The 26,611-nt window shown below is 40.2% G+C and overlaps 2 protein-coding genes across 2 annotated transcripts; one reads left to right on the forward strand and one right to left on the reverse strand.

Annotated features, from left to right (window-relative positions):
* The first annotated feature begins 718 nt into the window (after positions 1–718).
* On the forward strand, positions 719–14,524 carry gnai3 (guanine nucleotide binding protein (G protein), alpha inhibiting activity polypeptide 3). Its single transcript, XM_046055715.1, has 10 exons — positions 719–1,018; positions 1,116–1,445; positions 7,331–7,373; positions 7,879–8,020; positions 8,142–8,299; positions 9,797–9,925; positions 11,258–11,387; positions 12,266–12,419; positions 13,020–13,227; positions 13,844–14,524. Exons 2-9 carry the CDS (start codon positions 1,328–1,330, stop codon positions 13,208–13,210), a joined length of 1,065 nt encoding a protein of 354 aa, XP_045911671.1. The 5' UTR covers positions 719–1,018; positions 1,116–1,327; the 3' UTR covers positions 13,211–13,227; positions 13,844–14,524.
* Positions 14,525–16,241: 1,717 nt separating this feature from the next.
* Positions 16,242–23,343, reverse strand: gnat2 (guanine nucleotide binding protein (G protein), alpha transducing activity polypeptide 2). Its single transcript, XM_046057047.1, has 9 exons — positions 23,238–23,343; positions 19,802–19,844; positions 19,151–19,292; positions 18,876–19,033; positions 18,608–18,736; positions 18,360–18,489; positions 18,123–18,276; positions 17,375–17,586; positions 16,242–16,920 (listed from the first exon to the last, which is right to left on the reverse strand). The coding sequence occupies exons 1-8, from the start codon at positions 23,341–23,343 to the stop codon at positions 17,396–17,398; spliced, it is 1,053 nt and encodes a 350-aa protein (XP_045913003.1). The 3' UTR covers positions 16,242–16,920; positions 17,375–17,395.
* Between the last annotated feature and the right edge of the window lie 3,268 nt (positions 23,344–26,611).

Genomic DNA, 26,611 nt, shown 5'->3' on the forward strand with positions numbered 1-26,611 from the left:
GTGGAGTGTGTGAGTGATTGACTGGTCACTTAGTAAACCGCCTCCTATATGAGCCAGCCCCGAAACCGCCTGAGCCAGGAAGGCAATGCGAAATAAAGCTTTACATTAGGAAAGAGTGGGGGGACAAAACATAAATTGACTGAAATATGTATAATGCCTCCTATGCCTATCAGGTGATTAACCTCATCACAAATCCACACACGTTAATTTCAGCGCCTCTGATAAAGTGCAGCTCACAGCCGCTTCAGGTGGAGCAGAGAGGACAGACACAGAGCTACAGCTGTACCATCTTATTCTTCGGCTAATTTGCAGGAGAATAAATAATAACAATAATCTCTCTCTCGCTCCCGCACGCGTAACGTTAGCCAGTAAAGTTCAATTTTCGGCCTTTGATTTTCTAAAATCCTTCTGAGATCCGGGGCTTTTCAATAAACATCCCAGGGCTAACGACGCCGCTGGCTGTGTCTGTTGTCGGGAAGCATTAAAGTGCAGATCCGTTAGATGCATAGACTTTAGCCTATATAAAAAGTTAGATGTAATCCACACCTGCAGTTCAGCTGTGAATGCACTGGGGGCGCTCTCACACCACAAGAAACTCTGCTGACTGTGAATGAATGTGAACTGTGGAAAGAAACGTGCGTGCGTGGGTCTTCATGTTTGTTTTAAATTATATTAGCCTACCTCAGTTTACGACGGTTTGACTTGTGCTTAACTTTAAGCAACATTTAGGCTACAAAGACAGAATTAACATAGCTGGTAGTTTAGAGGTGACTACATTTCCCATCAGCCCTGTGATGCGCATCAATTTTCCTTTTTTCAGTGCAGTTTTCTTGGTTTGCAGCTGGATCAGCTGGATGAACGCGCGACTGCGCAGCAGTAATAGTTTTATGGCAGAAAAGCGGTGATTTTTATTGCGAATTTTTCTTTAAAACCCGCTGGATTAAGCGCCTGATTTGTCATCCAAATTACCACATAAAATTATTATTTTTTTCTTCTTTTCAAATGTTTATGTTCTTATGTGAGTCTAAACTACTAAGTTGGATAAAAACAATATTGTAAAACATCGATTCAGGGAGCCATTTCACTCAAAAACCCCTGTTTAATCACCTTTACAGACTGACGGGAGCGTGTGAGCGCAGCATCAGACTGGGTTTACAGTTGGACAGACGAGCCTCCAGTGCCAACGCCTTTTCCCCTTTCTCCGCTTCTCCTCGGCTGGGAAACTTCCGCTCACACCGACCCAAGGGGCTGTTTGACGGCGTTTCCCTTCAACTCATGATCTGCTGAAACTACAGTCCGACGCTAAAGAAGTAGTTAGAGAGTGAAAATGGGCTGCACGATCAGCGCCGAGGACAAAGCTGCAGTGGAGAGGAGTAAAATGATTGATAAAAATCTGCGGGACGACAGAGAGAAATCCTCCAAAGAAGTGAAACTGCTTCTGCTCGGTATGACCTATGTTGCTGGCTCGTTTTTAATGTATGTAATCAGATGAATCATCATCAGTCTTTGGGTTCTTTTAATTTTCCCTTTTTCCCTGCAGTCTTGAGTTTATCTGACTCCAAACACTCCTACTTCTCCTGTTGGTTTAATGCAGCTGTGGCTCATCATTTCTCCACTAACACAACTTTTAGAGGTAAACCAGATGTTGGTGCCTCTCTGCTGTTCTAGGATTTAGTTGTTGAAAGGTGGGGAGTACATGCTCAGAGGAGACAATTTGTTGACACATGCTGTCACTTGTCACAAGGCCTGTTGTAACTTATGTAGGCCTGTTTTACTTCCGTGCATACATAAAAAACCGCAGGGAAATGTGGACCCTGTTCAGAATGTTCTGGGTCAGCAGTGGCAAGGACCTATACGCACTAAGAAATTAGAAATAAAGGCATTTATCTGAATTGGAGCTGGCCAGTATGAACATTGTTGTTTTAATTCTAAATGTTGGTGTCTAATCTAAACCAAAGCAATGCCTGAGTCAGATTTGTCCCATAATAACTATAATGAAGTTGTTGAGCTTTGCATCAATGTGCAGTATCAACCAGATAAATGTGATTTCTCTTGCTGGGTCTCTACATGCTGTACATAACGATATAATCTGTAGGTAGTGATTGTATAATATTCTGTTCACCATCATATAAGACAAAGAAAATCATCAAATTCTCACAACTGAGAAGCTGGAACTATGATGTTGTTTTTGCTTGGAAGATTACAAAAGTGAATAATTCAGCATACAGATGTACAGATATCATTGCAAATGAATTTTCTATTGATTGACTAATGCATTAATCAACTAATCGTTTCAGCTCTATTGATTTTGAAAGAATGCTTTCAGGTTATGGTGGTATTCATTATTCTCTATCTGGAGTCATTTAATTGAACTTAATTAAGAATTTGTTTTCCATTAGATAAAGCATTGGGCTGTTACGGTTAATTTCCGTTCAGTCTCACTGGAACAAAACTTCAGGCGCATGATATTGGTGACTTCAAGGATTATTGTCACGACGACTTCTACACAAATTGTCCAGATTTCGGCACACTATCACGCCTGTATTGACCGCTGACTGTGTGTAGCTGCACTGCCTCCTGGTATATATTACTGACACACACTCAGTGGTACTGACAATGTGGGTGTGGACTGCACAGACATGCCAAGGGGATTAAATGCCCCCCAACATTTTTATGCTCTGTGCACCCCAGCCTTCCCCGGGGTAAATGTCCTGGGCCATGTTTTGAAAAAGTAGTTTATCACATCCCATTTTCTAGCTCCAAATATGTTTGTATTTCCTCTGTACCAGTGGTTCCCTGTCTTTAGTTTGTGACCCCTTTAAATGAAGCAGTGTCTACCTTTGACCCCTCATTTTTGGTGAGGTTTGTGATCCTTCTTGGATTTGTCTCATTTGAAGAACTTTTAGAGGCCTGGAGAACATTTACATTTAATCATTTAGCTGACGCTTTTATCCAAAGCGGCTATACATGTCAGAGGTCGCACGCCTCTGGAGCAACTAGGGGTTAAGTGTCTTGCTCAGGGACACAATGGTGGATGAATCACAGTGGGGGATTGAAACCGGGTTTCTCACACCAAAGGCATAGTCTTATCCATTGCGCCACTGCCACCCCTATGGAGAAGTGAAAGTATCCAGTATTTCACAAGAAAGAAAGCAAAACATCCTAGGAAAGTAAGAATGAGAAAATTGTCACCAAGTCAGCTGAAACTACACTGAAGTACAAAAATGATAAGGGCTGAGACACCATACAAATTGTCCAAACAGCTTGTGCAGCATCACCAGGCTTGTGTTGCCTCCAAAATGTTTTGCACTGTAAAGAACTGTGTGCACTACCCAAGATGACTGCACTGAGGCAATGCTCCTGCCCATGTGTTGCGGTTTTTTTACATTAAATGTTATGCAAATCATGTCAAAAGAATGATATGGTGAAGAAAATACTGAAATCCTGATGAGACATGGCCTAAAACGTGTTAGTATTTAATTAAATTGATAATTCTGAGTACAGATGCAGCTATTAAATTAGCCACTACATTTCATTCATGCAACAGGATGTGCTGAAGCCATTGCAACATAATGCCTCGATGGCATATGATGCACAAAGGGCTGTGTCTCAACAAGTTGCATCATTTTTATTGAACATGAAAAATCTCCAGCCTGTTCCTGCGGTGGAAGGTGTTTATTACCCCTAGGCTCATGTTATTAAAAGAATAAGTCAGGTTATGACAAACACACACATATTAATTTGCTGATGCTGGTCACTGGTGAGCATGATAACCACTGCTAGATAAGCATCACGACCAAGTGCCATGTTGTAAATGTTACAAAAGTTTGAAATTCTATAGGGAGATTGAAAATTATTCTTCCAGAGAAATCCCAAATTAACTGATTTATGCCTCAGTGGTAATCACCATAACAGTAGCATTCAGTATATTGTGTAATACGACAGTTGTTGATCAAGACTAACACGATTTCCATGCTTAGTAAATCTCCAGATATTCTTTCACAGCCTTTTTCCTTTTTGTTTGTGTACTGGATCACATTCCTGAAAGTGGCATTATTCTCACAATGAAAGGCAGCTTTCCCATCAGCGGGTTGTCCTTGATGTTGGCAGTGATTTTTCGTGTACCTTGATCGAGAAGATATGGTCAAACAAGACCTACTTTCCACCATTACAGAGCCATGAGTGCCCACAACTTTAAGGTGATTTTTATCAGTTTCCTCTGTTTTGTTGCTAGATTACAGCCCGTTAGCATCGTTTCATTGTGTGGAAGACAAGCTAGTTGAGCACCGAGTGTAGTGACAGGGGTGAAAGCTGAAATAGATTTCACATAGAGTCACATAGATGTGATTGTTGGATCAGTTTGGCGAGGGTAGCAGCGAGCTGATCTGTGAGGATTAACTTCAGGCTGATCCGTGCGGTGGTGCAACATTACAATGCAGGCAAAAATCTCATTGTGTGGAAACATTCGTTTTCAAGCTCTGACCACAGAGCTGAGGGAGAAGTGATTTTTTTTCCAGGATGTTCCCTCCACTCCGTGTCTGTGCTGGAGCAGGAGAGTTGTAGCAGAAAAACAAAGAGGAGTTTGGCTGCTGTTCTTTGTACAAAACCACAAAGCTAGAGAGCCAGCGCACCCTTCGGTTTGACCGCGAACAGTAATTTATAAAATTTGAGATTCTTGTTAAATGAGGCTTGTTTTGGAGTCTGACTCTTGCATGGTGTTGGACGACTCTGTGAATGCCTGTGTAAAGTTGGTTTGTGAGCTGGCAGGGAGCCATGTTGATAATCAGCCAAAAAATGCCATGAATGAGAAAATTGGTGCTTGACAGAACTGAGGAAAGGGATCAACACAATTTGTCCTCTCCTCCCTGTCTGTGTGACTGGGCGTAAATCTCTTTTGCTGGTGTTTAACCAAAGAATTTGTGGATTTAATTCTTGTTGGCCTGCCATCTGAACATATTACTCTAATATAAACCTTGACAAAATTCATCTGCTAAGGATTCCTAACTGGCAATGGGAATATGTCTCAACACTTTTTAGGTGAGCGGCATTATTAAAACAATATATATGCTTCTTTTAAAATGTTCTTACATTGAGACTTGATCCTGGCTGCTTTGAAAAAAAGAAGCAGGAATCCATATTTCAAATTCCAGTGCCTGAAGACTTTTTGGTTGCTTATAATTATTGCAGTGTATATTAAGCAAAAGGAGGCTATACTGCCAATATAAATTCACCCCAGATGTTTATGGAAATAATTTCTCACTGGTTGTCGTTTGACATCTAATATTTCATGTGCACGCATGTTTTCACACCTCTTTAATTAAACTCGTCTAGAGTGAGTCAGCGGGTGGCACAGCAAATCTCAGCAGTGACTTGGTCGTGCATCCCAGCCATCAATCTGCTGGGCTGTATTCGGCACGGCAAATCAATCATGCTGCCAATTTGTCCCAGAGGCCAACGACAGCCCAAAAAGCCCAAAAAGCAATTAAGCGAGGTTGTGAATTTTTGGGCAAATACATTTTGAGTTAGATGAGAAGTAAGCAGTATAAAAACAACATGTTGGCTTGACTATTTCTTGGCCAGGCTCAGTGACTTCCTGGTGTCTCCACAATGTTTTTTCACTTTGGTTTTTGTACAGATTAAACTAACAAAGAATAACATGTTAATAAGAGAGCTTTAGAGGCGCTAGTCACCAGATTTTGATACCTTTATACACAGCCAAGCTAGCCTTTTCCCACATTTCTTTATGCTAAGCTGAACTAAGAGACTGCTTGCATTTTATAGACCAAATGATTAATTGAGATAATAAATAACAGTTAATCTCACCTCCAAAACTAAAATAAAACCAAAACACAGAGACACAGGTCTCAAAATAAGCTTGTTCGACCACAACACTTAGAAAGCATACAATGTTCCATCCATCCATCCATCGTCAACAGCTTATCCTGCGTACAGGGTCGCGGGGGGCTGGAGCCAATCCCAGCTGGCATCGGGCGAAAGGCGGGGTACACCCTGGACAGGTCGCCAGTCCATTGCAGGCATACAGTGTTACTCATAACTAATTATATGATGAACCTTAGTCTTTGAAGTTTGAATGATTTTTCACATAAAGCAGTATTTCAATATAGAATACGAGTAACACATTTTCCAATTATTGACTTTACTAATGTATATGAAACAAGAATGTTATTTTTCTGTATCTTTGCATATAGAAAAGTAAAAAGTAAAACAAAAAAACACATTCCTGAAATTCCATTCATTTTGGTCCTCATAGACTGTGTGACTTCAATTTTGACCAACGCATGTTAGCAGTTAAAAATAAACGAAAGGTTAATAAGGGTTTAAGAGAAGAAGAATCTTTACTACCGCACAATGTAATGATGCTGTTTAAATTTGGAGAAGGGTTAAATATTGAAAATAGAAAAGCAGCTGGGTTTGGTCAGAAAACCATTTGGTGTTTTGTTTTGTTTTTTGTAAGGCTTTAGATTGTTGACAGACTCTTTGAACCATATGTGGTGTTTTTATGGCCCCTCTGCTCTCTTAACACCGAGAACAGCGTGATATCTGGGATTGTGTCTCCAGTGGAAAAACACTGGCTCAGCCAGAAGCATGACAGCTGTTTCCTGTTTGGCTGATTATTGTAGAAATACTGTAAAGATTCCTCATGTGAAATAATTAACGCACTGTAATATACTGTAATATAGGCTTTGTGAGGATTTGACATCAGTCATCAGTTCAACATTTCTCACAGATTAACTGCTGTGAAAGGTTTCACTTCCTAAAGAAGCGCTCCAACTCATCACACTACTCACTATTTCCCATGATCCTTTCTGTACTTCTGCACCATTCAGTCTCTAGGCTGGAGGAGTCCGATACTTACCCTAAAATGTTAATACCACAAATTTTAGGTATTTAAGTATCAGATTCCTCCACATGACAAATAGCTTGTTCTTTGCCGAAGAAAGACACAGAACCGAGGTTCTCAAGCCAGAAGTAATGCGCTCATATATCCAAAATGCTGACTGGTACATCAAATGGTTCATCACTGCAGCATGAGTACTTCATGACTATATACACTCCCTCAGGCCCCACGTAAATGTCTGACATTGAAATTAATCACGAGGCTGCTTTTTGGGTGTTCTGACGCAAACACACACTGTATGGTGCGTGATAAAATGAGGTCAGATTATGTTTAGCCGTCACGAAAAGCTGGTTTGATCTGTTGTCCCTGTGAGAGGGGTCTAAACCTGCGAGATATTATGTGGTTGTGTCTCTGTGGCTACTGTCATGCCTGCTATAGCTGCCTCATGTAACTACTGTCCCTCCTTTTCAGGTGCTGGGGAATCGGGGAAAAGCACAATAGTAAAGCAGATGAAGTAAGTCACAGCATGTAACACAGTCCTTGTAACACATTGACATCACATCAAACACCTGCATCCTTTGATGCTAATACGGAGTTTGACGCTATTTTTGTACTCCGTTGACAAAAGACAGTGCCACTGCCTCACTCCCGCTTTTAGCTGTAGCCTTTGTTGTTGAAGTTTAATGATGTTGGGGAGAGCTGTGATTACAAACAGGGTTCATCTTTGTGGAAATACTGTGGAAGCAAAGTGGGAGCCCTTCTTTCCCGCTTTTGCATAACATGGCAAACAATGACCACGGAGGCCAGTCGTAGCCTGGCAGGGCCTGAATAGACTTCCCCAGTTCCCACATTAGGCATGCTGCATGTTCACTGAAGCTCAAATTCCAGCCCCAATGACAGTGTAGCATGGCATTTTTCAAATCCGTAATTTGTCCCACATTTGTTAAAGCCATTGTTAGTGCTGAAAAAATATTCATCTGGACTCTAAGAGCCTGTTTGGATTTTTGTTTCTGTGTCAGAATCATTCATGAAGATGGCTACTCAGAAGAGGAGTGCAAGCAGTACAAAGTGGTGGTGTACAGCAACACCATCCAGTCCATCATGGCCATCATCAGGGCAATGGGCCGGTTAAAGATAGATTTTACAGATGCTGCACGGGCGGTAAGTTAACTACATTCAGTCTGCATTAAACATTTATTTCAAAGAGCCGCGTCCTTATTCATGATATGAATCACCATGGGAAGAAATTTACATTGACTGCAATTTTTGTCTTCATTGCCAGGACGATGCCCGCCAGCTGTTTGCCCTGGCGAGCTCAGCGGAGGAAGGGGAGTTGTCGGCAGAGCTGGCCAGCATAATTCGGAGGCTGTGGAACGACGCGGGAGCTCAGGCGTGCTTCGATCGATCACGAGAGTATCAGCTCAATGACTCTGCTGCATAGTGAGGACTCACTTCTCTACATACAGTCCCCCCACAGATTTACTGAGTACCTACTACAAGCTTATTAATACAAATAACTGTTGGTTTAAGCTCAATGATTCAAGTAGAAATAATTGAATCTGGTATTCAGCTTTAATTTAGTTTCTCTTAAAAGAGGTTAAACAATCCATCAGTTGTGTGAGATCATTTCACTGGATTGTAGAGCTGAAACGATTAACAATAATTTAATCAATAAAGCAACTGACAGTAAAATAATAACCATTTTAAGCAAAAATGCCAAATTCTTCCAGGTTCCACCTTCTCTATTGTGACGTGGCTCTTTTCTTAATCTTATGTGATAATAAACTGAATTTGTGTAGGTTTTTGACTGTTGGTCTGACAAAACATGACATCTGATGACATCACATTGGGCCACAGGAAATTATAATTTATTTTTGGTGTTTTTTGAAATTTTATAGGCAAAACAATAAATTGATGAATCAAGAAAATCATCTTTAGTTGCAGCCCCACCTGATTCCAAATTGATTTGCTTAAAAATGTCCAATCAAATCAAGTCCCATTTCCTGGAGAATACTTATTAACACTTTCTGAAAACTCCAGATGGAAGTGAAGCTGGATGTGACGTTGACGATGATACTGCGTCATCTGTCTTCAAGGCTGTACTCCTAAATTGGCATATGGCATTTCTTGTAATCTTGTTTTCCTCGTCAAAAGAAGGGGGACAGCTTTGACTAAGAGCAGTGTTCCCTCCTTCACGTCTGTAATATTTCCACTGGAACAGAAAGGGAGGCAAGATGCATCTTGTTCTTCACTGTCTTGTGTCAACTTGTATGGCTCATTGCATTCCAGATAAAGGAGAAACACGAAGGAGTTTACTGACAATTGGAAGTTAAAGATATCACTTCAGTGACAAAATGTGTTAGTTTATCATGATAGTCAATCTATGGATACAGATGACTGAAGCGGTTTGAGCTAAATATAGTCCAGTCTTGTACTTCCAATCAGACACACTCTGAGAGAAAGTAGCTTAGTGTGAAGGACACGTTCTTTGTTTTGAAAACAGTTGAGCTGTCATGGCTCTCAGTGCGCTTTGTCCACACCACGAGACAAGAGGAACCAGTAGAGTTAGTCTGTTTTTACTCAACCCACAAGGGGCCGGTGTTTATCATGCACCAAAATATGAGTCCATATTTAGTATCATTCTGTGGAGTCCTTGGATGTCTGTCTGCAGAGCATGCTCCTCCACTTCACCAGACATAACTGTCCGAAAAACATTTTGTTGCTTTGCATTACGGTGTCTTTTTTTTTTCTTTTTGAGAAATCCTGGAAAGCCCCAGTATAACCTAATATTACCATGTGGTGTGAGCGCATCTGTTTTCATGAAGCACCTATTGGGAGCTGATTGTACTGCAAATGCTGCTGTAGTACATTTAAGCTGTGCTGTGATGTGTGCATTGGCACTGTAATCTTCTTAAAGCCATGTTGTCTGTCTCTCAGCTACCTGAATGACTTGGAGAGGATCTGTCAGCCGAACTATGTCCCGACTCAGCAGGATGTGCTGCGTACACGTGTGAAGACCACTGGCATCGTGGAAACTCACTTCACCTTCAAAAATCTTTACTTCAAGTTAGTAAAACTGTAATGTATCTTCTCATGAAGGGCCCTGTAGCTCAGGTGGGCTGTTTGTGCCATAAAAAGAACATATTAAATTTTACAAGCAGTCAGGGCCTGAGAGGGTTTACTGTATTGGTAAGCATTTAGATGTCCTCATTATAGACTGTTGTGTATCCCAACCTGGGCTTCTGGACCCTCCGAAGAGTTCGCAAGGTGCAAGATTATTACAACTCAATTCTGCTCCGCAAAGTTATCTTTATTTTTTTGACTTTCCTTCAGTTTTTATGGTTTGTTTTTCTCAAGTGATATACTGGGTAGTTTTACTTCTTCATATGCAAATTTTGATGAGGTGTTGCAAGAGAATCTTACTTTATATTAAGGGGTCACAAGGAGAAAAAAGGCTTGGAGTCAGGGATGTGACACAAGCAGTTTTGCTTTGATTTTTAAAACTGTAGCTGAAGTAGCAGATGACCATTACAGTCATAGACAAAATAAAAGGAAACATTACTTTGTAGTAGTAACTAAACCTTGATCACAAAGATGGGTACAGAGGCAGCTTTCTCCGTACAGTATACAATATCCATATCCATGTTGGTTATTTTGCGGCTTGTGAGCACATTTTGTCTGTGTTTATCGTATGTTGTCATAATCCTCCCCTCATCATGTTGAATAATTTTGTCTGATGTACCTGCATTTTGGTCACAGATGATTTGGCTTGTTTGGCTCTGTTAGTTGCCCCATGTTGCTTTCAGAAACTGCATATTGAAGTGCTCATACTCAAACCTCTTTTATAACTCACACATGCTGATGACAGGCATTCAGCCTAATATGACCCATCTTTGTAGCAGTAAATGTAATTGCATCGCTTCAGTCCTTGTACATTATTTTGTAGCTCCTGTACTTAGAAAAATTGGTGAATCAATAACTGTAATAGCCTCCCTGCCTTTGTGACCCTTAAAAAATAAAAGCTCAGGATCTGGAAATGTGTAATCACTGAATTGGTGTTTTGCACACAGCATACTTTTGTTTCATTTCTGCGTCAGTTAAACAGCTCAGTATAAATTCAGTTCGGACTCAGGTGGAGTCAGAGGCAGTGGACACAAACACGAGTGTGTGTGTGTGTGTGTGTGTGTGTGTGCGCGTGTGTCTGTGCGTGTGTGTGTGTGCGTGCGTGTGTGTGTGTGTGTGTGCGTGTGTGTATTTGTGTACTTGCCCTGGATTTACGAGGACACTTATCCTCATGAAACACTAAAATTAAAATGACATTAGATTTAAAATGAGCACATTCACTCTACATTTATGCGGGGGGGGGTTGTGTGTGTGCGTGTGTGTGTGTTTCTCCAGGATGTTTGATGTCGGTGGTCAGCGTTCGGAGAGGAAGAAGTGGATCCATTGTTTTGAGGGAGTCACAAGTATCATTTTCTGCGTAGCGCTCAGTGATTACGACCTCGTCTTGGCTGAGGATGAGGAGATGGTAAGTGATGGATACACTTGATACTGGATTTTATGATTTCTACTAAAAGTTATTGAGATTGAGCCTTTTTCAAAGCAGACATTTTGTCATAAGAGGGAAAGCACAGGTGTTACTTATAACATTAAGGATGGCTCTGTCCTATTTAAATGTCCCAGTAAGCCACAACAGTGTGACAGTGAGCCAGCTTTTATTGCCTGCTTTGACACAACAGTATATTTTCCATTTGGATTCAGCCTTTACAGACAGTGTAAAATATGGTTTTATTAGTCTGTGTCGTTAACGATGCTATTGGTATTTCATTTATGTGCCACACAGAGGTTCTGGTTCAGGTCAGCATAAGCAATATGTGTCATTTTGTGTCTCGAATTCAAATGGATTAGACACTACGCCCAACCGGCACCTTGCAGGTCGGGTTTTGGAGCACACCTCCTGACCCTGAAACCAAAGCAGTGAAATGGAATTCAGTCATCAATAACTTTTATTATTTATTAACTGCTTCTCCTACTGTGACATCTGTCATGCACTAACTGCGTGCAAAATGAACTGGCACGCCAAGTCTCTTATCCCTTTGGCTATCAGACTTTTAAACTCCATGTAGGGTCCTTTAAGGGGTTTTAAATGTGCAGATACTATTTATATTGCACTGTGGTATTGCACGTTACATAATCTGCTCGCATTTTATTCATTTATTCAGGTTCTGGGTGCACTTGCCTGGTTGATGTTGGGGATGTTGTGTGTGTTCTGTGTTGTGTACTTGTTCCTCTTAACCAATTGCCCATACTGGGATTAATAAAGCTGTTGGACCTTGAACATGTCAAAATGTCTTCAGTGAAAAAGCCCTGTAATGGGTAAGTTCACATTTCCCGCTCTTTCCTCAGAACCGGATGCATGAGAGCATGAAGCTTTTCGACTCCATCTGCAACAATAAGTGGTTCACGCTCACCTCCATCATCCTCTTCCTCAACAAGAAGGACTTGTTTGAGGAGAAGATCACCAGGAGTCCCCTCACTATCTGCTACCCAGGATACACTGGTGAGACAAACCTGTGCATTAGCAATTTATTGAGGTTTTAATGTGATATCGCGCCCCTTGGGTGTTTTGATCCGAGGAGATATTTATTTATCTATCTGCTGTGTCTGAGCATTGACTTCCTGGAAATGTATGATCATGCTCTGGATTTATTTACCTTAGAAAAAAGGCACATTGCGCCTCATACTAGCACTGAATATAAAATGTCTCTTTTTTATGTGCATGCTTGAACTTTACCAGACAAAGGCTCTGCGTTTTACTGTTGAGCTGTTTTATCAGATGTGAACTTCATCACCAGTAAGACTGTTTATAATTGAATACATTCTCTGCATAGTAGCCTAACATACCAGCATTTTAAGTTTAATTCTGCTTTCACTTGCTTTTAGTTTTATTAACCCAGGCCGGTCTAGTGTCCATGATGGATTTTGACAGTTATATCTATTTATAAATCTGCAACACAAGGGTTTGTGTGGCGTTTCATCATTTTTAAGTTAGTGAGTTGCCCTAAAGGTATTTCTACACATAACCTATTGTTAAAAATACGACGACTTGTACCATGTAAATTATAACTTCATTTTATAACTGACCTGTTTTTTCCTGTAGGTGGGCAGTCATACGAAGAGACCTCAGCTTATATCCAGTGCCAGTTTGAAGACTTAAATAAACGAAAAGACACCAAGGAGGTCTACACCCACTTCACTTGTGCCACAGACACCAAGAATGTGCAGTTTGTGTTCGATGCCGTCACCGACGTCATCATCAAGATAAACCTGAGGGAGATTGGTCTGTACTAACGCTTCAGGCCCTACAGGTCAGCACACTGACTTTCACCTGCACCTACGGTTCATGCAGAACACTGAAGGGATATGGCAACATGGTGTTGTTGTCAAAGCAAACTGTTAAAAATGTTACATTTTTGCATCACCCCAAGACAACAGTCAAGTCTTTTCTGGGATTTTGCTCATGCGTTGACAGTGTCAGCCTGTTGGGTGCACTTTGGTCCAGAGAGAACTGAAAAGAAATTTTCCCCCCAGATGATCAATCATATATTGACTTTTCATTTAGTGCCACTGACATTTCCAGTGCTTTAATTCATGACAGGATACTTCAAAAACGATTCACTGAATAACGTCAGCAACGTACTTGTGATATACTGAGCATAGCACCCAGCTCTAAGTAGAGAGGCTAAAAATTACAGCTTAGACTGATGAAAGTCAGTATTGTACATATTGTACTAATGTAAGTATATCTTGTCTGTATTGAGCCCAGAAAGCATGCTTATAAAATATATTTTATTATTACAGCAACTTATTACTGAAATGTTTAATAAAAAATTTAGGGACATTGTATTCATAGTTGTTTAATTGTATGAATTAATTATTTATTGTAGCAATAGGTATTAATGATCTTTTTCTTTTTCCTTGCAGGTGTCAGGATCAGGACTTCTGGGCTGGTATGTCTTGTCTGCAGAGGGCGCATTGGAAAGTAGGTGTTTCTAAGGACTGAGCTGGTGGCCGTGCTGCATGCAGGACCTAAATTCCACAATTTGAGGACTCGATTCTATGATCACTTTTGTCTTAATAGATTTTATGATGCAGAGCTTACTGGGAGGAAGCAATAAGTCGGGGAGGCTTGTGAAATGATCACTGAGTTCTGTGGAGTCCTGTATTTAAGACCTTTGCATCGCTCAGGGGCTGGCAGGTAAAGCTCCTCTGACACAATTATAGTTTGTCTGTCATATGTACAAAGACCAAAACAGACTGCCTGTTTATCAAATCCATCATTACATTTCACAGTTTCACAGCTGACTTGTAAATTCTGTTCACTGTTATTGTGTTGCATCTTCTCTTAGATTAAGTCTGTGTCACATCGCTTTTATTAAATATTTTGCAATTGTTATATTTTATTTTAATTTGCAGTTGCAATCATATAGTAATTTTACTTTTGTGGATGTGTGAATGCCATAGCTTATGTATGGAGAATAATTTTGTGTGAACAGTTTTGATGTAACGTAACCTTTTGGGCCTGGGATTAGTTTGTGAAAGTTGAATGAACGCAATAGCAACACCGCTGTCTACATAGATATTTTAATAAACTAGACAACATTGTATTGCACAATATTTTTATACATGAAACACATCACTGCAAATCAATTTGTGAAGGGAAATCTTGTTTGAATATCACTATTATTCACTCATTTGAGGTCAACATAGAAAATCCTTTTTTGCAAGGTAATTTTTTAAATCCTATGGATATCAGTGAAGATGTATAAACGATTAGATATGTAGTGGGATAGTTTAATATAGCTATTTGTTTTCTTTGACTGTAGCCATCACATAATACTGAGGAAGTCTTCCTGTACAGAGATGTCCTGGTAAAAAACATTCCTGAAGGTTGGTGTCTAGCGTTCTTCATACTTCTGCAGTTGTATTAGTTCATTTTCACATCATTAAATGATGGCACAAAGTTGGCTTCCCTTCCTTCTGTTTCAAATAGTAAGCCAAAATCTTTACCACAATGGCAATGGTAATCAGATGTTATCCACTGTAACTTGTGTAAAGGCCTAGTCTTACCAAAAACATGCAGGGAAGGAGGTCATGCAAACTGGAAAAAGTATTTTTAGACTTCAGAGACACATCTGTATGCTTGAGCTGAGGGCTCAGTGTGTTCCAGCTGCTGTACACATCAGTGCTCACCAATATGTCCCTAATGTCCTACCTTGTGTGTGATGTCTGCAGTATAACACTCAATCTCCAGGTCAGCATGAGCGTGTGAAGGGAAGGGTTCATTAGCGCAACAAAATGTTTGAGTCCAAAATCCTCAAATTGTACATTTAAAAGACAAGGCTGACGATAATCTGTATTTTATAACAACTCCCATGAAAAACCAAACCAATGTGTTAATCCGTCCCTCAAAGCTTTCTGACTTCCCCAGCCTGTGTGTGGCGCTCAGCCCCAAGCCCATTAGCTCCCTCTGAAGATGTGAATCTTTAAAAGAACAAGAAAAGAGAATGAAGAAATTAAGAAATGTCCAAAAATAGCCAGGTATATAGTAGCGTAAAAAGTGTGTTTTGTTGGAGACAATACAGTATGTGTCAAAGCCTACCTGTAAGGGTAATACTGCATCTTTTCACAAGTCTTGGACAGATGGAAGTACTAATGAATTGCACTGACAATAAGCTTGATGTCACAAAGTTGAGTCCTACAGAGTGACACTTGATGTCCACGACAGAGCTAGTGGATTTTGGACTACTTTGCCCAGGAGTTTACATGCAATACAAAGTACCAACACTGAGAACAGGCAACTTTTAATAAGGGAGCAAAATAAGCTCTACTGCTCACTCAAATGCAGCGATACAGTTCCTCAGCTCCACACACTGATTACAGTCTCAGCTTTGTCCTTGCTCGCCTTCAAATCTCATGAATCTGTCCCTGCAGAATCGTACTGACTTGCAGATTAATTACAACTTCAATTTGTTTAGCTCTCTCAATAGCTTTATTGTTAATGAACTTCCATACGCTGCCATTGTGACTAGTGAGCAGGGAACTTATATAACAGCAGCATTGTCCCCAACACATAACAGCCCGAGGCAATTTTCAGTGTTGACAGCCCTGTTTCTCTAATTCGATATACATTATTAAGTGATTGACAGTGTGATTCCGCAGCAAGGAAACAGACACACAAGTGAAGTTAATGCATCTTTATTTCATGCTTCTACATTTCATAAGAAAGGACAAACTCAGTAGATTTTCATTCCCTTTTCATAATAAAGCATCATCCTTCTAGTGGTTCCCTCTCTCTCGTATATTTCCATATAGATTTATCTTTCAAAATATATTGAATTACCTACTCTTATGTACAAAGTTTCTCTACCATGTTTGACCTTCTGAAATTTGAATATAATACATTAACACTATTTAGATTAGATACATGTAAAATTTGGTTTGTAATCTGGATATACTGCAAGCACTGGGAATATCTGAGATATTTGCTCAGCAACTTTTTACAGTTTAAATATCAAGACCACAGAGACTACTGTACTCAAAAACAAGATTGCAATGTTGCTATTCAAAATATTAATATTTCCCCCTGGATTTCTTGTTTTATTAATTTTACAGAACTTGGTTTTAATATAACTCACAACACAGTAGTCAAAAGGAAGCAACAAGGACCGAACGAGCAACTATTTCATCTTCATACCTTCAAACCAGCAGCTTCTGGTGTGAGACAAACTCTGTACTTTAGAGAAACTGTAGAATCTTGTAGAAAGCTGTATATCCACAACAACAATATGGTGACTTGATAGTTGTCTCAACCCAGCTGGACTTGCACTGTGTTGCAGGGATGTACTGTTGTAGATGGTGATGTGCTAGGAGCATTCAAAGACCGGGACTTGGCATGGAAGCAATGGCATGAACACAATGAACTGAGGATCCTCTGTGCCTCATCAGTACATTTCTCAGTTAATGCCAATATGTGAGGGGTTAAGGTAGGAAAGGAAGTCCTGCAAATTAGAGAGGATAAAAAATTTATCTCAAACATGCTGAAATTGTCTTAAATCATGTTTAAAATCTTTGGATACACTCTAACGGTGAACATCTTGCTACATTCATAGCTTCAGGGCTGCATAATCTGCAGGTTGCAATGTTCAATATATTCTTAAAATGAAAAGTTAGCTTGTTCTGCAGCTTTGGGAGCAACTGATTTTAATCACAAACCATGATGGGGATTGTTTTTTTGCTTTTCATGATCTTCCTCTGCAATCCCAAATGGTCTAAATTGTCTGTGAGTTTGTGTTAGCTCGTGTTATGGTCAGATGTTGCCTGGCAACACAGGACGGCCAGATATGATTCTCTGTATGAGGGTTAAATTGAATTGCCAGGGGTTGGCCTCATCTGGACCATATTACTCTGTATCAAGAAAGTCCCCGGGAGTGATTTGATGTGGTCACCACGCACCTCTTTTCACTCTGGAGCTGCTTAGAAAAGACCGCAATCTTTAAGGTTTTCTTTGATGATGATGTCTGTCACAGCGTTGAACACAATCTCGACGTTCTTTGTGTCTGTGGCACAGGTCAAGTGGGAGTAGATTTCTTTCACACCCTTCTTCATGTTCAGCTCCAAGAACTGCGATTTGATGTAGTTGCTGGCGTCATCGTACGTGTTGGGGCCTAAAACAAATCAAGGGTGTGAAGATTTAGGAGGAGAAGAAGTTTTGTTGGGGAAAAAAGTACCATCAATCCCTCTGCATCACTTCGTCAGTCAGCTAGCATGACCAAAGTTTAATTTTATCACTTGCATCACAAAATTTCTTGAGGGAACAAGACTGGGATTCCTGTTGTCTGAGGTTTTAATCTCAGGATTGCTAACTTGACCAATTTAGTCTTTATTTATTATTTTTTCTGAGCAGTTTTGGTCACGAGACAATCTCAGTCTGTTTGTTTGCATTTGAGTGCCCTTTACCACTTGGTTTGTTTTGCACATACACCCCTGTTACGATCTCATATTAATCAAACCAGAATAATGACTTGTTGGCAGCAGACTGTGATCCACTCTCCCAGCATGCCTGACAGATGTAGTATCACCGTTTCCCTGCCCATGCATTTGGCCTGCCATTCTCACTGCTATAGCAACCTAAGGCCTGTCATAGCACAGTGTGCAGCAGGTATAACACATGGACCATTAAAGCAGCGTAATTTGGTCTTACCATCATAGTCTGGGAAGCAGATACTCAGATGGACTTTCTTGATCTTCTCCTCAAAGAGATCCTTCTTGTTGAGGAAAAGCACGATGGAGGTCAGTGCAAAGAATCTGTGGTTGCAGATGCTGTTGAATAGATGGAGGGACTCGTGCATGCGGTTCTGAAGAGGTCAGAGAAGAACAGGGTGAATTCCTAGCTGACATGTCTGTATGCTTACCATCAGGTAGCAGCGTCTCAACTCACCACTTCGTCGTCCTCTACCAGCACCATGTCATATGCACTGAGAGCTCCGCAAAAGATGATGCAGGTCACACCCTCGAAACAATGGATCCACTTCTTTCTCTCTGACCTCTGGCCACCCACATCAAACATCCTATTCACCACACGGGAGAGTCACAGCAAAGTCAGTCAGTCAACGTCTCTTGGATATCACAGAGCTGTAAGGTTTGTCTGTTTTTACTGGTGTCAGACTTTTGTTTCTTGCATCTCACCTGAAGTGCAACTCTTTGCAAGAGAACTGTTCTTCAATGATACCAGTTGTTTTGACTCGAGATCGCAGCACATCCTGCTCAGTGGGGAGGTAGTCTGGCTTGCAGATTCTGTCCATTTCATTGAGGTAGCTGATGATGGCAGACCAAACAGCACAGCAATCAGGCCTCAGATATGAAATCATCTTTATCTTTAAACACTAAGCTAGCTGCCACTTTAGCTTTACATGTAGCCCCACTTATGCATCATCAGTGGTAGACATGTACTCACTAGCCAGCAGAGTCGTTCAGTTGGTACTCAGCAGCTCTCTCAAAGCCGGCCTGCACGCCAGAGTCTTTCCACAGCTGCTGGATGACACTAGCCAGCTCAGGAGGCATTGTGCCTTCTTCAATGGAGTCTGACAAGTTTTGCAGCTTCTGTGCATCCTCCTGTGGTTTCATGCACACAGAACAAAGATCCATCAGCACCGTCAGAGAACTATTTATAGCATGTCAGTAAAAAATGAACTCTACGAGTAAATCATGTCTGGTGCATGTCTTTGAGACCTGTGAAGAGGCTGCGCCAAAATCAATGCCGAGCATCTCCATGCCTCTGATGATAGCCAGAGCAGACTGCAGGATGTTGCCATAGATGACTGCTCTAAACTCCAATTGTTCCTCTTTTGTGTAACCACCTTGATGCAGAATCCTGTACAAGTAGAGAGGAGAAGTGTTTTAGTTCAGGGAAAATCCTCTGGTAAGCTGATTATTTTATGCTTATTTATATCCCAAATATTTTGAAATTGTTATATAAAATGTAAATTCTGCAGACTTTCATTCACATAATTTAGAAATGCTAGGATCTTGCAATTATATGCTCAATTTGGATTTTGAAGTTCATGCAATATAAAACAACCTGGATGTCTGCTAGAGCCAGTACCCACAGTGCCACCCTGTGGTGTGTTTCTGACCCTCATGCAGCTCTTATTGTCAGAGCGTAACTAACTGCACAAAACAAGTGCTGACAAATCAGAGTAAGCGGATGTTTGCCATGTTCACCTTTTGTAAAATGTTTCATTGGAAGTGAAACAGACAGAGGTGGGGGAGCTTTGGCCTGCTGGCTGTATGCCTGACCAATGAGACTAAAAAAACTTTCATTGCTTGCCAGTGACATGCTGTGGATGACACACGAATTGTATCACTTATTTTAATACTTACTTCATTTGTTTTACAATGGTGCTTTTCCCTGACTCACCAGCACCTGAAGAAGAAGAAAAAGGTTTGTGTTACTCTTTGACATGCCATTGTGTATAAGCCGTAAACAGAATGTGTTTTGATGGTGCTGTCAGTTTATAGGAGCAGTCAGGCCAAATGTTGTGTCGTGTTTGGATAGTTTCAGGATGGATGTCTGCATTTATCACAAGAGAACAAAACTCAATGATATTTGTGTTGGAACAACTCATAGGGCCGGAGAGCTATGCAAGAGCAGCTCACCAGTAACATCTCTTTATAGAAATCATGACAAGGCTGTTCAAGAAAATCCATTGTGAACAGATTTGCTGATCACTGCATTTGTATAAACGTTCCCCAGTCTCTCTCTATGCACGTAGATATGTATCAACAGCAGAGCTTTACATGAGTTGGAGTTAGCTTTAATAGCATTTTTTCACTTCTTGGCCTAGCCAAATGTAAATAAATATAGCACAGGATGTGTGACCGGGAACTGCAAAATTTACAGTTTCAAAATTTACATAAAACAGAGGCACAGAAAGATTCTAGTAGTAAGCACACTGGAGCAGAGAAAGCAAACTGGCTAAATATACAGGTTAAGTGACGCATGTAACAGACAACATCAGCTACAGTAAAGAAAAATGTATAAAAAGCAACTGTTGTCTTTGGCAGTGGAGAGGTCAGATTTGAATGTGCATATTCATTTTCAGCTGGTCTGTGAAGTTATGGTGATCGTGTGTGTCTGAAGTGTTCTGGCTCCCAGTTTCATGCTAAGCCTTGTGATGGTTTAATAGAGGACACTAAACTGGTTAACGGCTCCGCTAACAGGAACAACATAATAAACACAACAATGTTTCTTTCTTGCTGAGCTCTAAAGTGGTCTAAATTGGTCTTCCATAAGCAATTAATGTCAGCATATTTTCGTTCATTGAGCACATCATGCTGTTAAAAAGAGTGCCAGTGTGTTTGCAGACATCTCCAGCAAATCACACAAGAGTGGAGCACAATGACAGGAGGAGAACCCTGTTTCATTTTAGGGGAACAGTTTTCATAATGAAATTTACCTTGTGCATAGATATGCATACCTTGTACATACATGCACAATGTGGACTGTGCACATATGTACAATTTAAGTGTCACAATTTGATGTGCTGGTTAAAGAAAAGCTTGCAGGTAGATCAGGCTCTCTGCAGCACCGTAAGCTCACTCAGGCCAGAAGGAATTTATCACATCACAGAGCAGCCAAAACAGTCTGTCCTGTTCTCACCGAAGCCACATTAAGCTCCATCCACAGACTTATAGCTTGAGCATTTAAAGACTTCCACAGACTTCCTAGCTCTGAAGACCGAGGGGAAAGGCCTTCCTATGAAAGCAAAGCCTTCAACTAAATGAAATAGAATGTTTTTTCATTTGTAATGTGCACATTAGGGGAAATATTCTTTGAACAATCTCAATTAATGCAGTTTGAGAACAATCAAGGAGTGAGTGCTCATTGTTCAGATTTCTGAGAACCTTAAAGGGGGTAGCCTTGCAGGTAACCATTTTAGGAACTTCCCTGTAAGCTGCAAATAACCACATTTAAGTCTTTGGAAAAGCTATTGTTGCCTAAATATTCAAGAATTTCCCACATTCATTAAGACATGTAAAACTTCACCAATGTTTTATTCACTTGTTTGCACACCAGCACACAAGTAGCTACCCACTGAAATCATGTTTAGTTCAAATAAAAACCTACAGGGTTTTGGACCATGTGGCTCTTTCCTGCTCCTTTCCCAATGTCCACCAGAGCCCACAAGATGGCACTGTTACTTATCTTAAACGATTTGCTTCTGGCTGTCTGATCTTTGATACTGTGCTGCTGGAGAAGCACGTCTTCTGTAAATATAATGGAAGTAGATATTAAATCTTTTAATAGTGTTTCAGACTCTTACTTCACAGATTACACTTGAAAAAACAGTGTTGTGTGCAGTGTTGTGAGTTATAAAATACAGTAACTGCATTCATACAGTGCAATAATTGATAGTTTTAGGCTTTGTAGTAAATAGTTAAAGCATATTTGCATTTAATACTTGATTTTCAACATCCATCACCAGTGGTGTATCAGCACAGGGGTGCATGCTCTGCAATGGTTGATTATTTACATTATGATACAAGTTTTTAATCCCCCCCACCCCACCCCGAATTTCATTTGGCAAAAACATTGTTATGTCCCAAAATCCAACTCTTAATAAAATTGGCAATAACCTGCATTATTTAATCCTATTTAACACCGTCTCCAAGATTTTCATCAAAATGTTCACTATTCACAATTTTGACTGTGAGTGTTGCTGTTATAAAGTTAGTGCTTATAAAACACTTGTGTCTTAGCCAACGTGTGGAGGGATCAACAAAGACCTCACCAAGTGGATCTGCACTAAACCGGTTAGCTAATCCGATTGCACAATGCTGTGCTGATTCATTTAGACCAAAAGCTATGATTATTGTAAGCACCAATGTCCTTCCATTAGATTTGAAAAGTCATTCTTAATTTTAAGGCACAGCCAAGAAAATAGAAATACATTCAGACCCTAAATGTAATATATTTGTCAAAACAGCTGAATGAGCTCGAGTCTGTGCAGTAGTTTAAATGAAAATCTATTACTAATACTAATACTTAGTATACTTTTCAAATTAGGCAAATAATTATTGTTTTGCTGTTCTGTACTGTAAACTCTTACAAAGTATTCTTTTGATTTAGCTTCATCTCAGATCCCTGTGTTAACTGCTCAACTTGTAAACATGTCTCTCTTATCTCTCTCTGCTGCTGTTACTTTCCTCTCGCTAATGCCCTCTCAGTTTTGCACAAGCTTAAACAGTCCACCCATCTTTCTAATAAGCTAATGCAGGGTTTTACCCAGAAATAAATCATCTGCACAGCCTGTAAATCCTCTGAGCATGCCATTTCAGATGTCATAACTGCTGTCAGAGCAGCTTAACACATCTCAGATGGTTCATATACAAGACTTGAATATGCAGCAAATGATTCAATAAACTCAGAGTGACACATCCTTCATTCACTTATGAATTCAGCTATATGTATTGAATGATCTGTGACATAAATTAACTCTCATCCTGAAACTTAGAACCAGTTGTTTACCTTTTGGGGTTCAGTAAAAGCTGACAAAAACATTTTCCCAAAGCAAATTATCTTTTTTCATCTGTGCTTTTTAACGGTAAGTTACACCTGTTGACTTCCGTTCTACTCTGCAGACCTGAACCTCCACAGACACTTCCACTCAATCAGAGATGGAAAGTTAAAAGTTAGAGTTTGTAAAGTACTGAATCTTTGAAGTGAAAGCCTGTCAATCTGAGCACTTTGCATCACCTGTGGTCTGGGACAAAAAATAAAACTTGATGCAACAAGACTATTCTTGAGTCCACTTACCAAGCAGTAATAGCTTGACTGTTTTAGCATCCTTATCAGCATCTTCCTGGAGTTGTTTTTCCAACTCCTTGGACTTTTTGTCCTCGGCGCTTGCTCCCGCACCCATGCTATCTTCCTCCGCAAACTCAAGATCCTCAAGGTAGGAAATTTTGACGGTTCTCTATGAGTAGCTGCAGAGAATCTAGCTGCAACACTAATCGTGCTGAAAGGCGATTTCCGAGCGGAAGGGGATTGAGAAGGAGGTGCTTGAATCTTCCTGGCTTCTTTGGCCTTGTCCGATTAGATGACAAGATGGGGTGCTCTCAAGGATCAAATCGATTCAGCAGCTCTGTCCACCCTTTAATTCCCTCTGCTTAACCCTCTGACTTAGGAGATGCCTCTTCCTGATTGGTCAGACAATCCAATAAGTCTAATGAGGGCTATAGTGAATGATGTAAAGAAAAGGAGAAAATAAACACACTCACATACAGTGAGAGTCATTGATATTATAAGTTTTGCCAACTCTACTTAAATTGATTTGATTTTTCTTGATGGATATGATTTGTTCATATATATATAGACAATATATATGTATGTACTATAAATGTGTACCTATTATAGAGTCTGTGGATTTTCACAAACAACTTTCTCTAGGGTTTACAGTGAATGGTCTGAAAAAGAGAAAAGTATGCTGTAGTTCTCTGGGCAAAAAACCTTGTTGGTATCAAAGATCAGATGAGAATGGCCCGACTGGTTCAAGCTGATGGAAAGGCAACAGTAACTCAAATAACCACTTGTTACAACCGAGGTATGCAGAAGAGCATCTCTGAACGTACAACCAGTCGAACCTTGAAGCAGATGGGCTACAGCAGCAGAAGACCACTCCTGTCAGCTCAGGTAAACTGAGTCTACAAATGTGTCTACCAAAATTGGACAATAGAAGACTGGAAAAACATTGCCTGGTCTGATGAGTCTCGATTTCTGCTGCGATATTCAGATTGTAGGGTCAGAATTTGGCGTAAACAACATGAAAGTGTGGATCCATCCTGCCTTGAATCAACATTTCAGGCTGCTGGTGGTGGTGTAATGGTGTGGGGGATATTTTCTTGGTACACTAGTACCAACTGAGCATTGTTTAAAAGACCATCGTTGCTGACCATGTCCATTCTTTTTTGACCACAGTTTTCCCATTTTCAAGCAAGGTGTACTTAATAAAGTGATTGGTGAGTGACAGTATATGGTATCTTTGTGACCTGGCAAAGTTCTGACTGGGATGAAATGGTAGTCCCTTAAACGTTCAGTTCGCAGTCAGTGTGCAGGTGTTGCTCTTTTCATCCATACAGTATTTTCCCTCTTGACTTCAGTGACAGTCACGTGGCGAAAGCAGGGAGGGAGGCATTAACCTCTCATGAACTTCTTATAGCTAAGACATCTAAATCCTAGGTGGTGTGGTGTGCCTGCTAAATAAAGCAACTGTCACTGCACTGTGTTGTTTAGCGGGGCCTCAGCGATAAAATGACCTAAATGGATTTCCCAAATTACTTAATGTGCATCAGATTGAATGGGATCCATCATACATGAAACCATCTCAGAATATTACATTTCTTTCAGCCAGAGCAGGGGTTTTAAGACAATGGGGCATGATGTGACATACAGTAAGGATGCTGCAGCAGGATTGGAGCAGTTGATCTGTGAAGAGGTCAACTTTGCAGGGTTGATGGGTGGAGGTCAGTGGGCCTTGTCTTCAGGACTATTACGCTCCCGCCCTACGTGTTAGAGGTCTGAGATACTGCAGCTGAGGTTGCTAATTCAGTCAGACAGGTTGCTAATGTATGTTTTTGTGTGTTAACAAAGTATAATTTAGTAACTTTAGTGTCCTCAAATAGATAAAGGCATTTTCTGCTTTTGCAGCATCACTTTTTAAATTTAGCTTTTTAATTTATCTTTTACTTTCCACTAGATGGTACATCATTTTGACATTGCATTTTAGAGGTGCAATCAAAGTGTCACAGTTCACAGTAGAGCTGAGTATCAATGCTTGTTGAATTTTGATTGTTGATAAATGAAAAGTATACTGAAAATTGGTACTGACTGGTCGATCATATTCTGAATGTTGTTTGATTATTCTTGGAACACAGAATTTCAGATTGAAATTGTAATTTACTAAATTGTATTCTTGTATTTTTAGTTCTTGTGGGGGCTGTTCATATTTACAAAGTTAAGCATCACAAAATGTACTCAGGTATTAAATCAATTACTGATGTACTGACGCTTGTATGGACACATTTTGAATGTAAAAAGTACAGACTCACATTTTATCACATTTATCATGACCAATACTCACATAACCCATACATAACTGTAAATTCAAAGGGTTATTGGTCACTGTAAATGTTTCTCTTGTCCATACAGGCTGCAAACTGTTTCCAGTCTAAATGATGGTTGATAAGTTCAGCTGAAGCTAAAATGAGGCTTCAGAAGTCAGAGCTAAACAAATCGAGTGGGTATATTCTGAAGTGTTAGTAATACACAATTTCCTCTTAAAATTTGCATCTCTCCACCGCAGTTTAGCCAGCAGACACTCTCTGGGAAAACTCAAACAGGCACTTTCAAACTAAACAAAATGCCCTCTTGATTTGATTGAGTCAGAAAATTTCTTTTTCAAAGATCGTGTATTATTATTGTTTTTTTCAAGTACGACAACATGTCTACATGAGGGAAATTTTTGGCAGATGATTTTTGTCATCGTTTCTGATAATGTGGGAAAATGTGACTTTATGGCTTCAACGTATGGAGTTAATATTAATACTGCCCATGTGTTGTGTTACTACAAGCATGTTGAGCTAGAAATATCTGCTAATCATTAAATTAATTGTTGTAAGTCTTTGTGTTTAATGTATCATGGTGAAATGTGACCAAATGGAGTGATCGCAGATATGTTTGGTTGTTTAACTGCAGCAGCACATCAGCAGTAGGGCAGTGTCTGGTTATCAGGCTTCAGTTTTGGAGCCACACCCAGCAGCTGGTGAACCGCACAGTCATCTACATCACCTAATAAAGTTTTTTCATCAAATAAAATCAAACGAAGGCAGACCGTGACTGCTCAATCTAAACTAGATGGGAATTAACAGATTTTTTTAAAGGCTTTGTGTAAACTTTGCATATATTGTCCCCATTTGTTTTTTAACTTTCTCTGAGAGCTTATTGTAGGAGGAGCAGGTTTAACAGCAACTGGGTCTGTCCTTCACCCAGTCAGACAGCCGAGATCCAGTATAGTGACGTCAGGGTAAAATAGGCTCAGCGGGAAGTTAAGGGATTGACAGAGTGGGGCCCCTGAAAAAGAAGTGTGACACAAGATTGATAGTGAAGACAGAAAAAAAAAATTATTTCAGTAA

This window comes from Micropterus dolomieu, linkage group LG08, assembly GCF_021292245.1.
Source record: "Micropterus dolomieu isolate WLL.071019.BEF.003 ecotype Adirondacks linkage group LG08, ASM2129224v1, whole genome shotgun sequence".
In the NCBI taxonomy this organism is placed as follows: Eukaryota; Metazoa; Chordata; class Actinopteri; order Centrarchiformes; family Centrarchidae; genus Micropterus; species Micropterus dolomieu.

What these genes read in the sequence shown, in the direction of transcription:
- gnai3 (XM_046055715.1), top strand. Translation starts at nt 1,328, where the DNA reads ATGGGCTGCACGATCAGCGCCGAGGACAAAGCTGCAGTGGAGAGGAGT. An exon ending in AGTGAAACTGCTTCTGCTCG is followed by an intron (nt 1,446 to 7,330) that starts GTATGACCTATG and finishes CCTCCTTTTCAG; the next exon opens with GTGCTGGGGAATCGGGGAAA. An exon ending in TGGCTGAGGATGAGGAGATG is followed by an intron (nt 11,388 to 12,265) that starts GTAAGTGATGGA and finishes CTCTTTCCTCAG; the next exon opens with AACCGGATGCATGAGAGCAT.
- gnat2 (XM_046057047.1), bottom strand. Translation starts at nt 23,343, where the DNA reads ATGGGTGCGGGAGCAAGCGCCGAGGACAAAAAGTCCAAGGAGTTGGAA. An exon ending in ACCATTGTAAAACAAATGAA is followed by an intron (nt 19,293 to 19,801) that starts GTAAGTATTAAA and finishes CTACTTGTACAG; the next exon opens with GATTCTGCATCAAGGTGGTT. An exon ending in TGGTAGAGGACGACGAAGTG is followed by an intron (nt 18,277 to 18,359) that starts GTGAGTTGAGAC and finishes TGACCTCTTCAG; the next exon opens with AACCGCATGCACGAGTCCCT.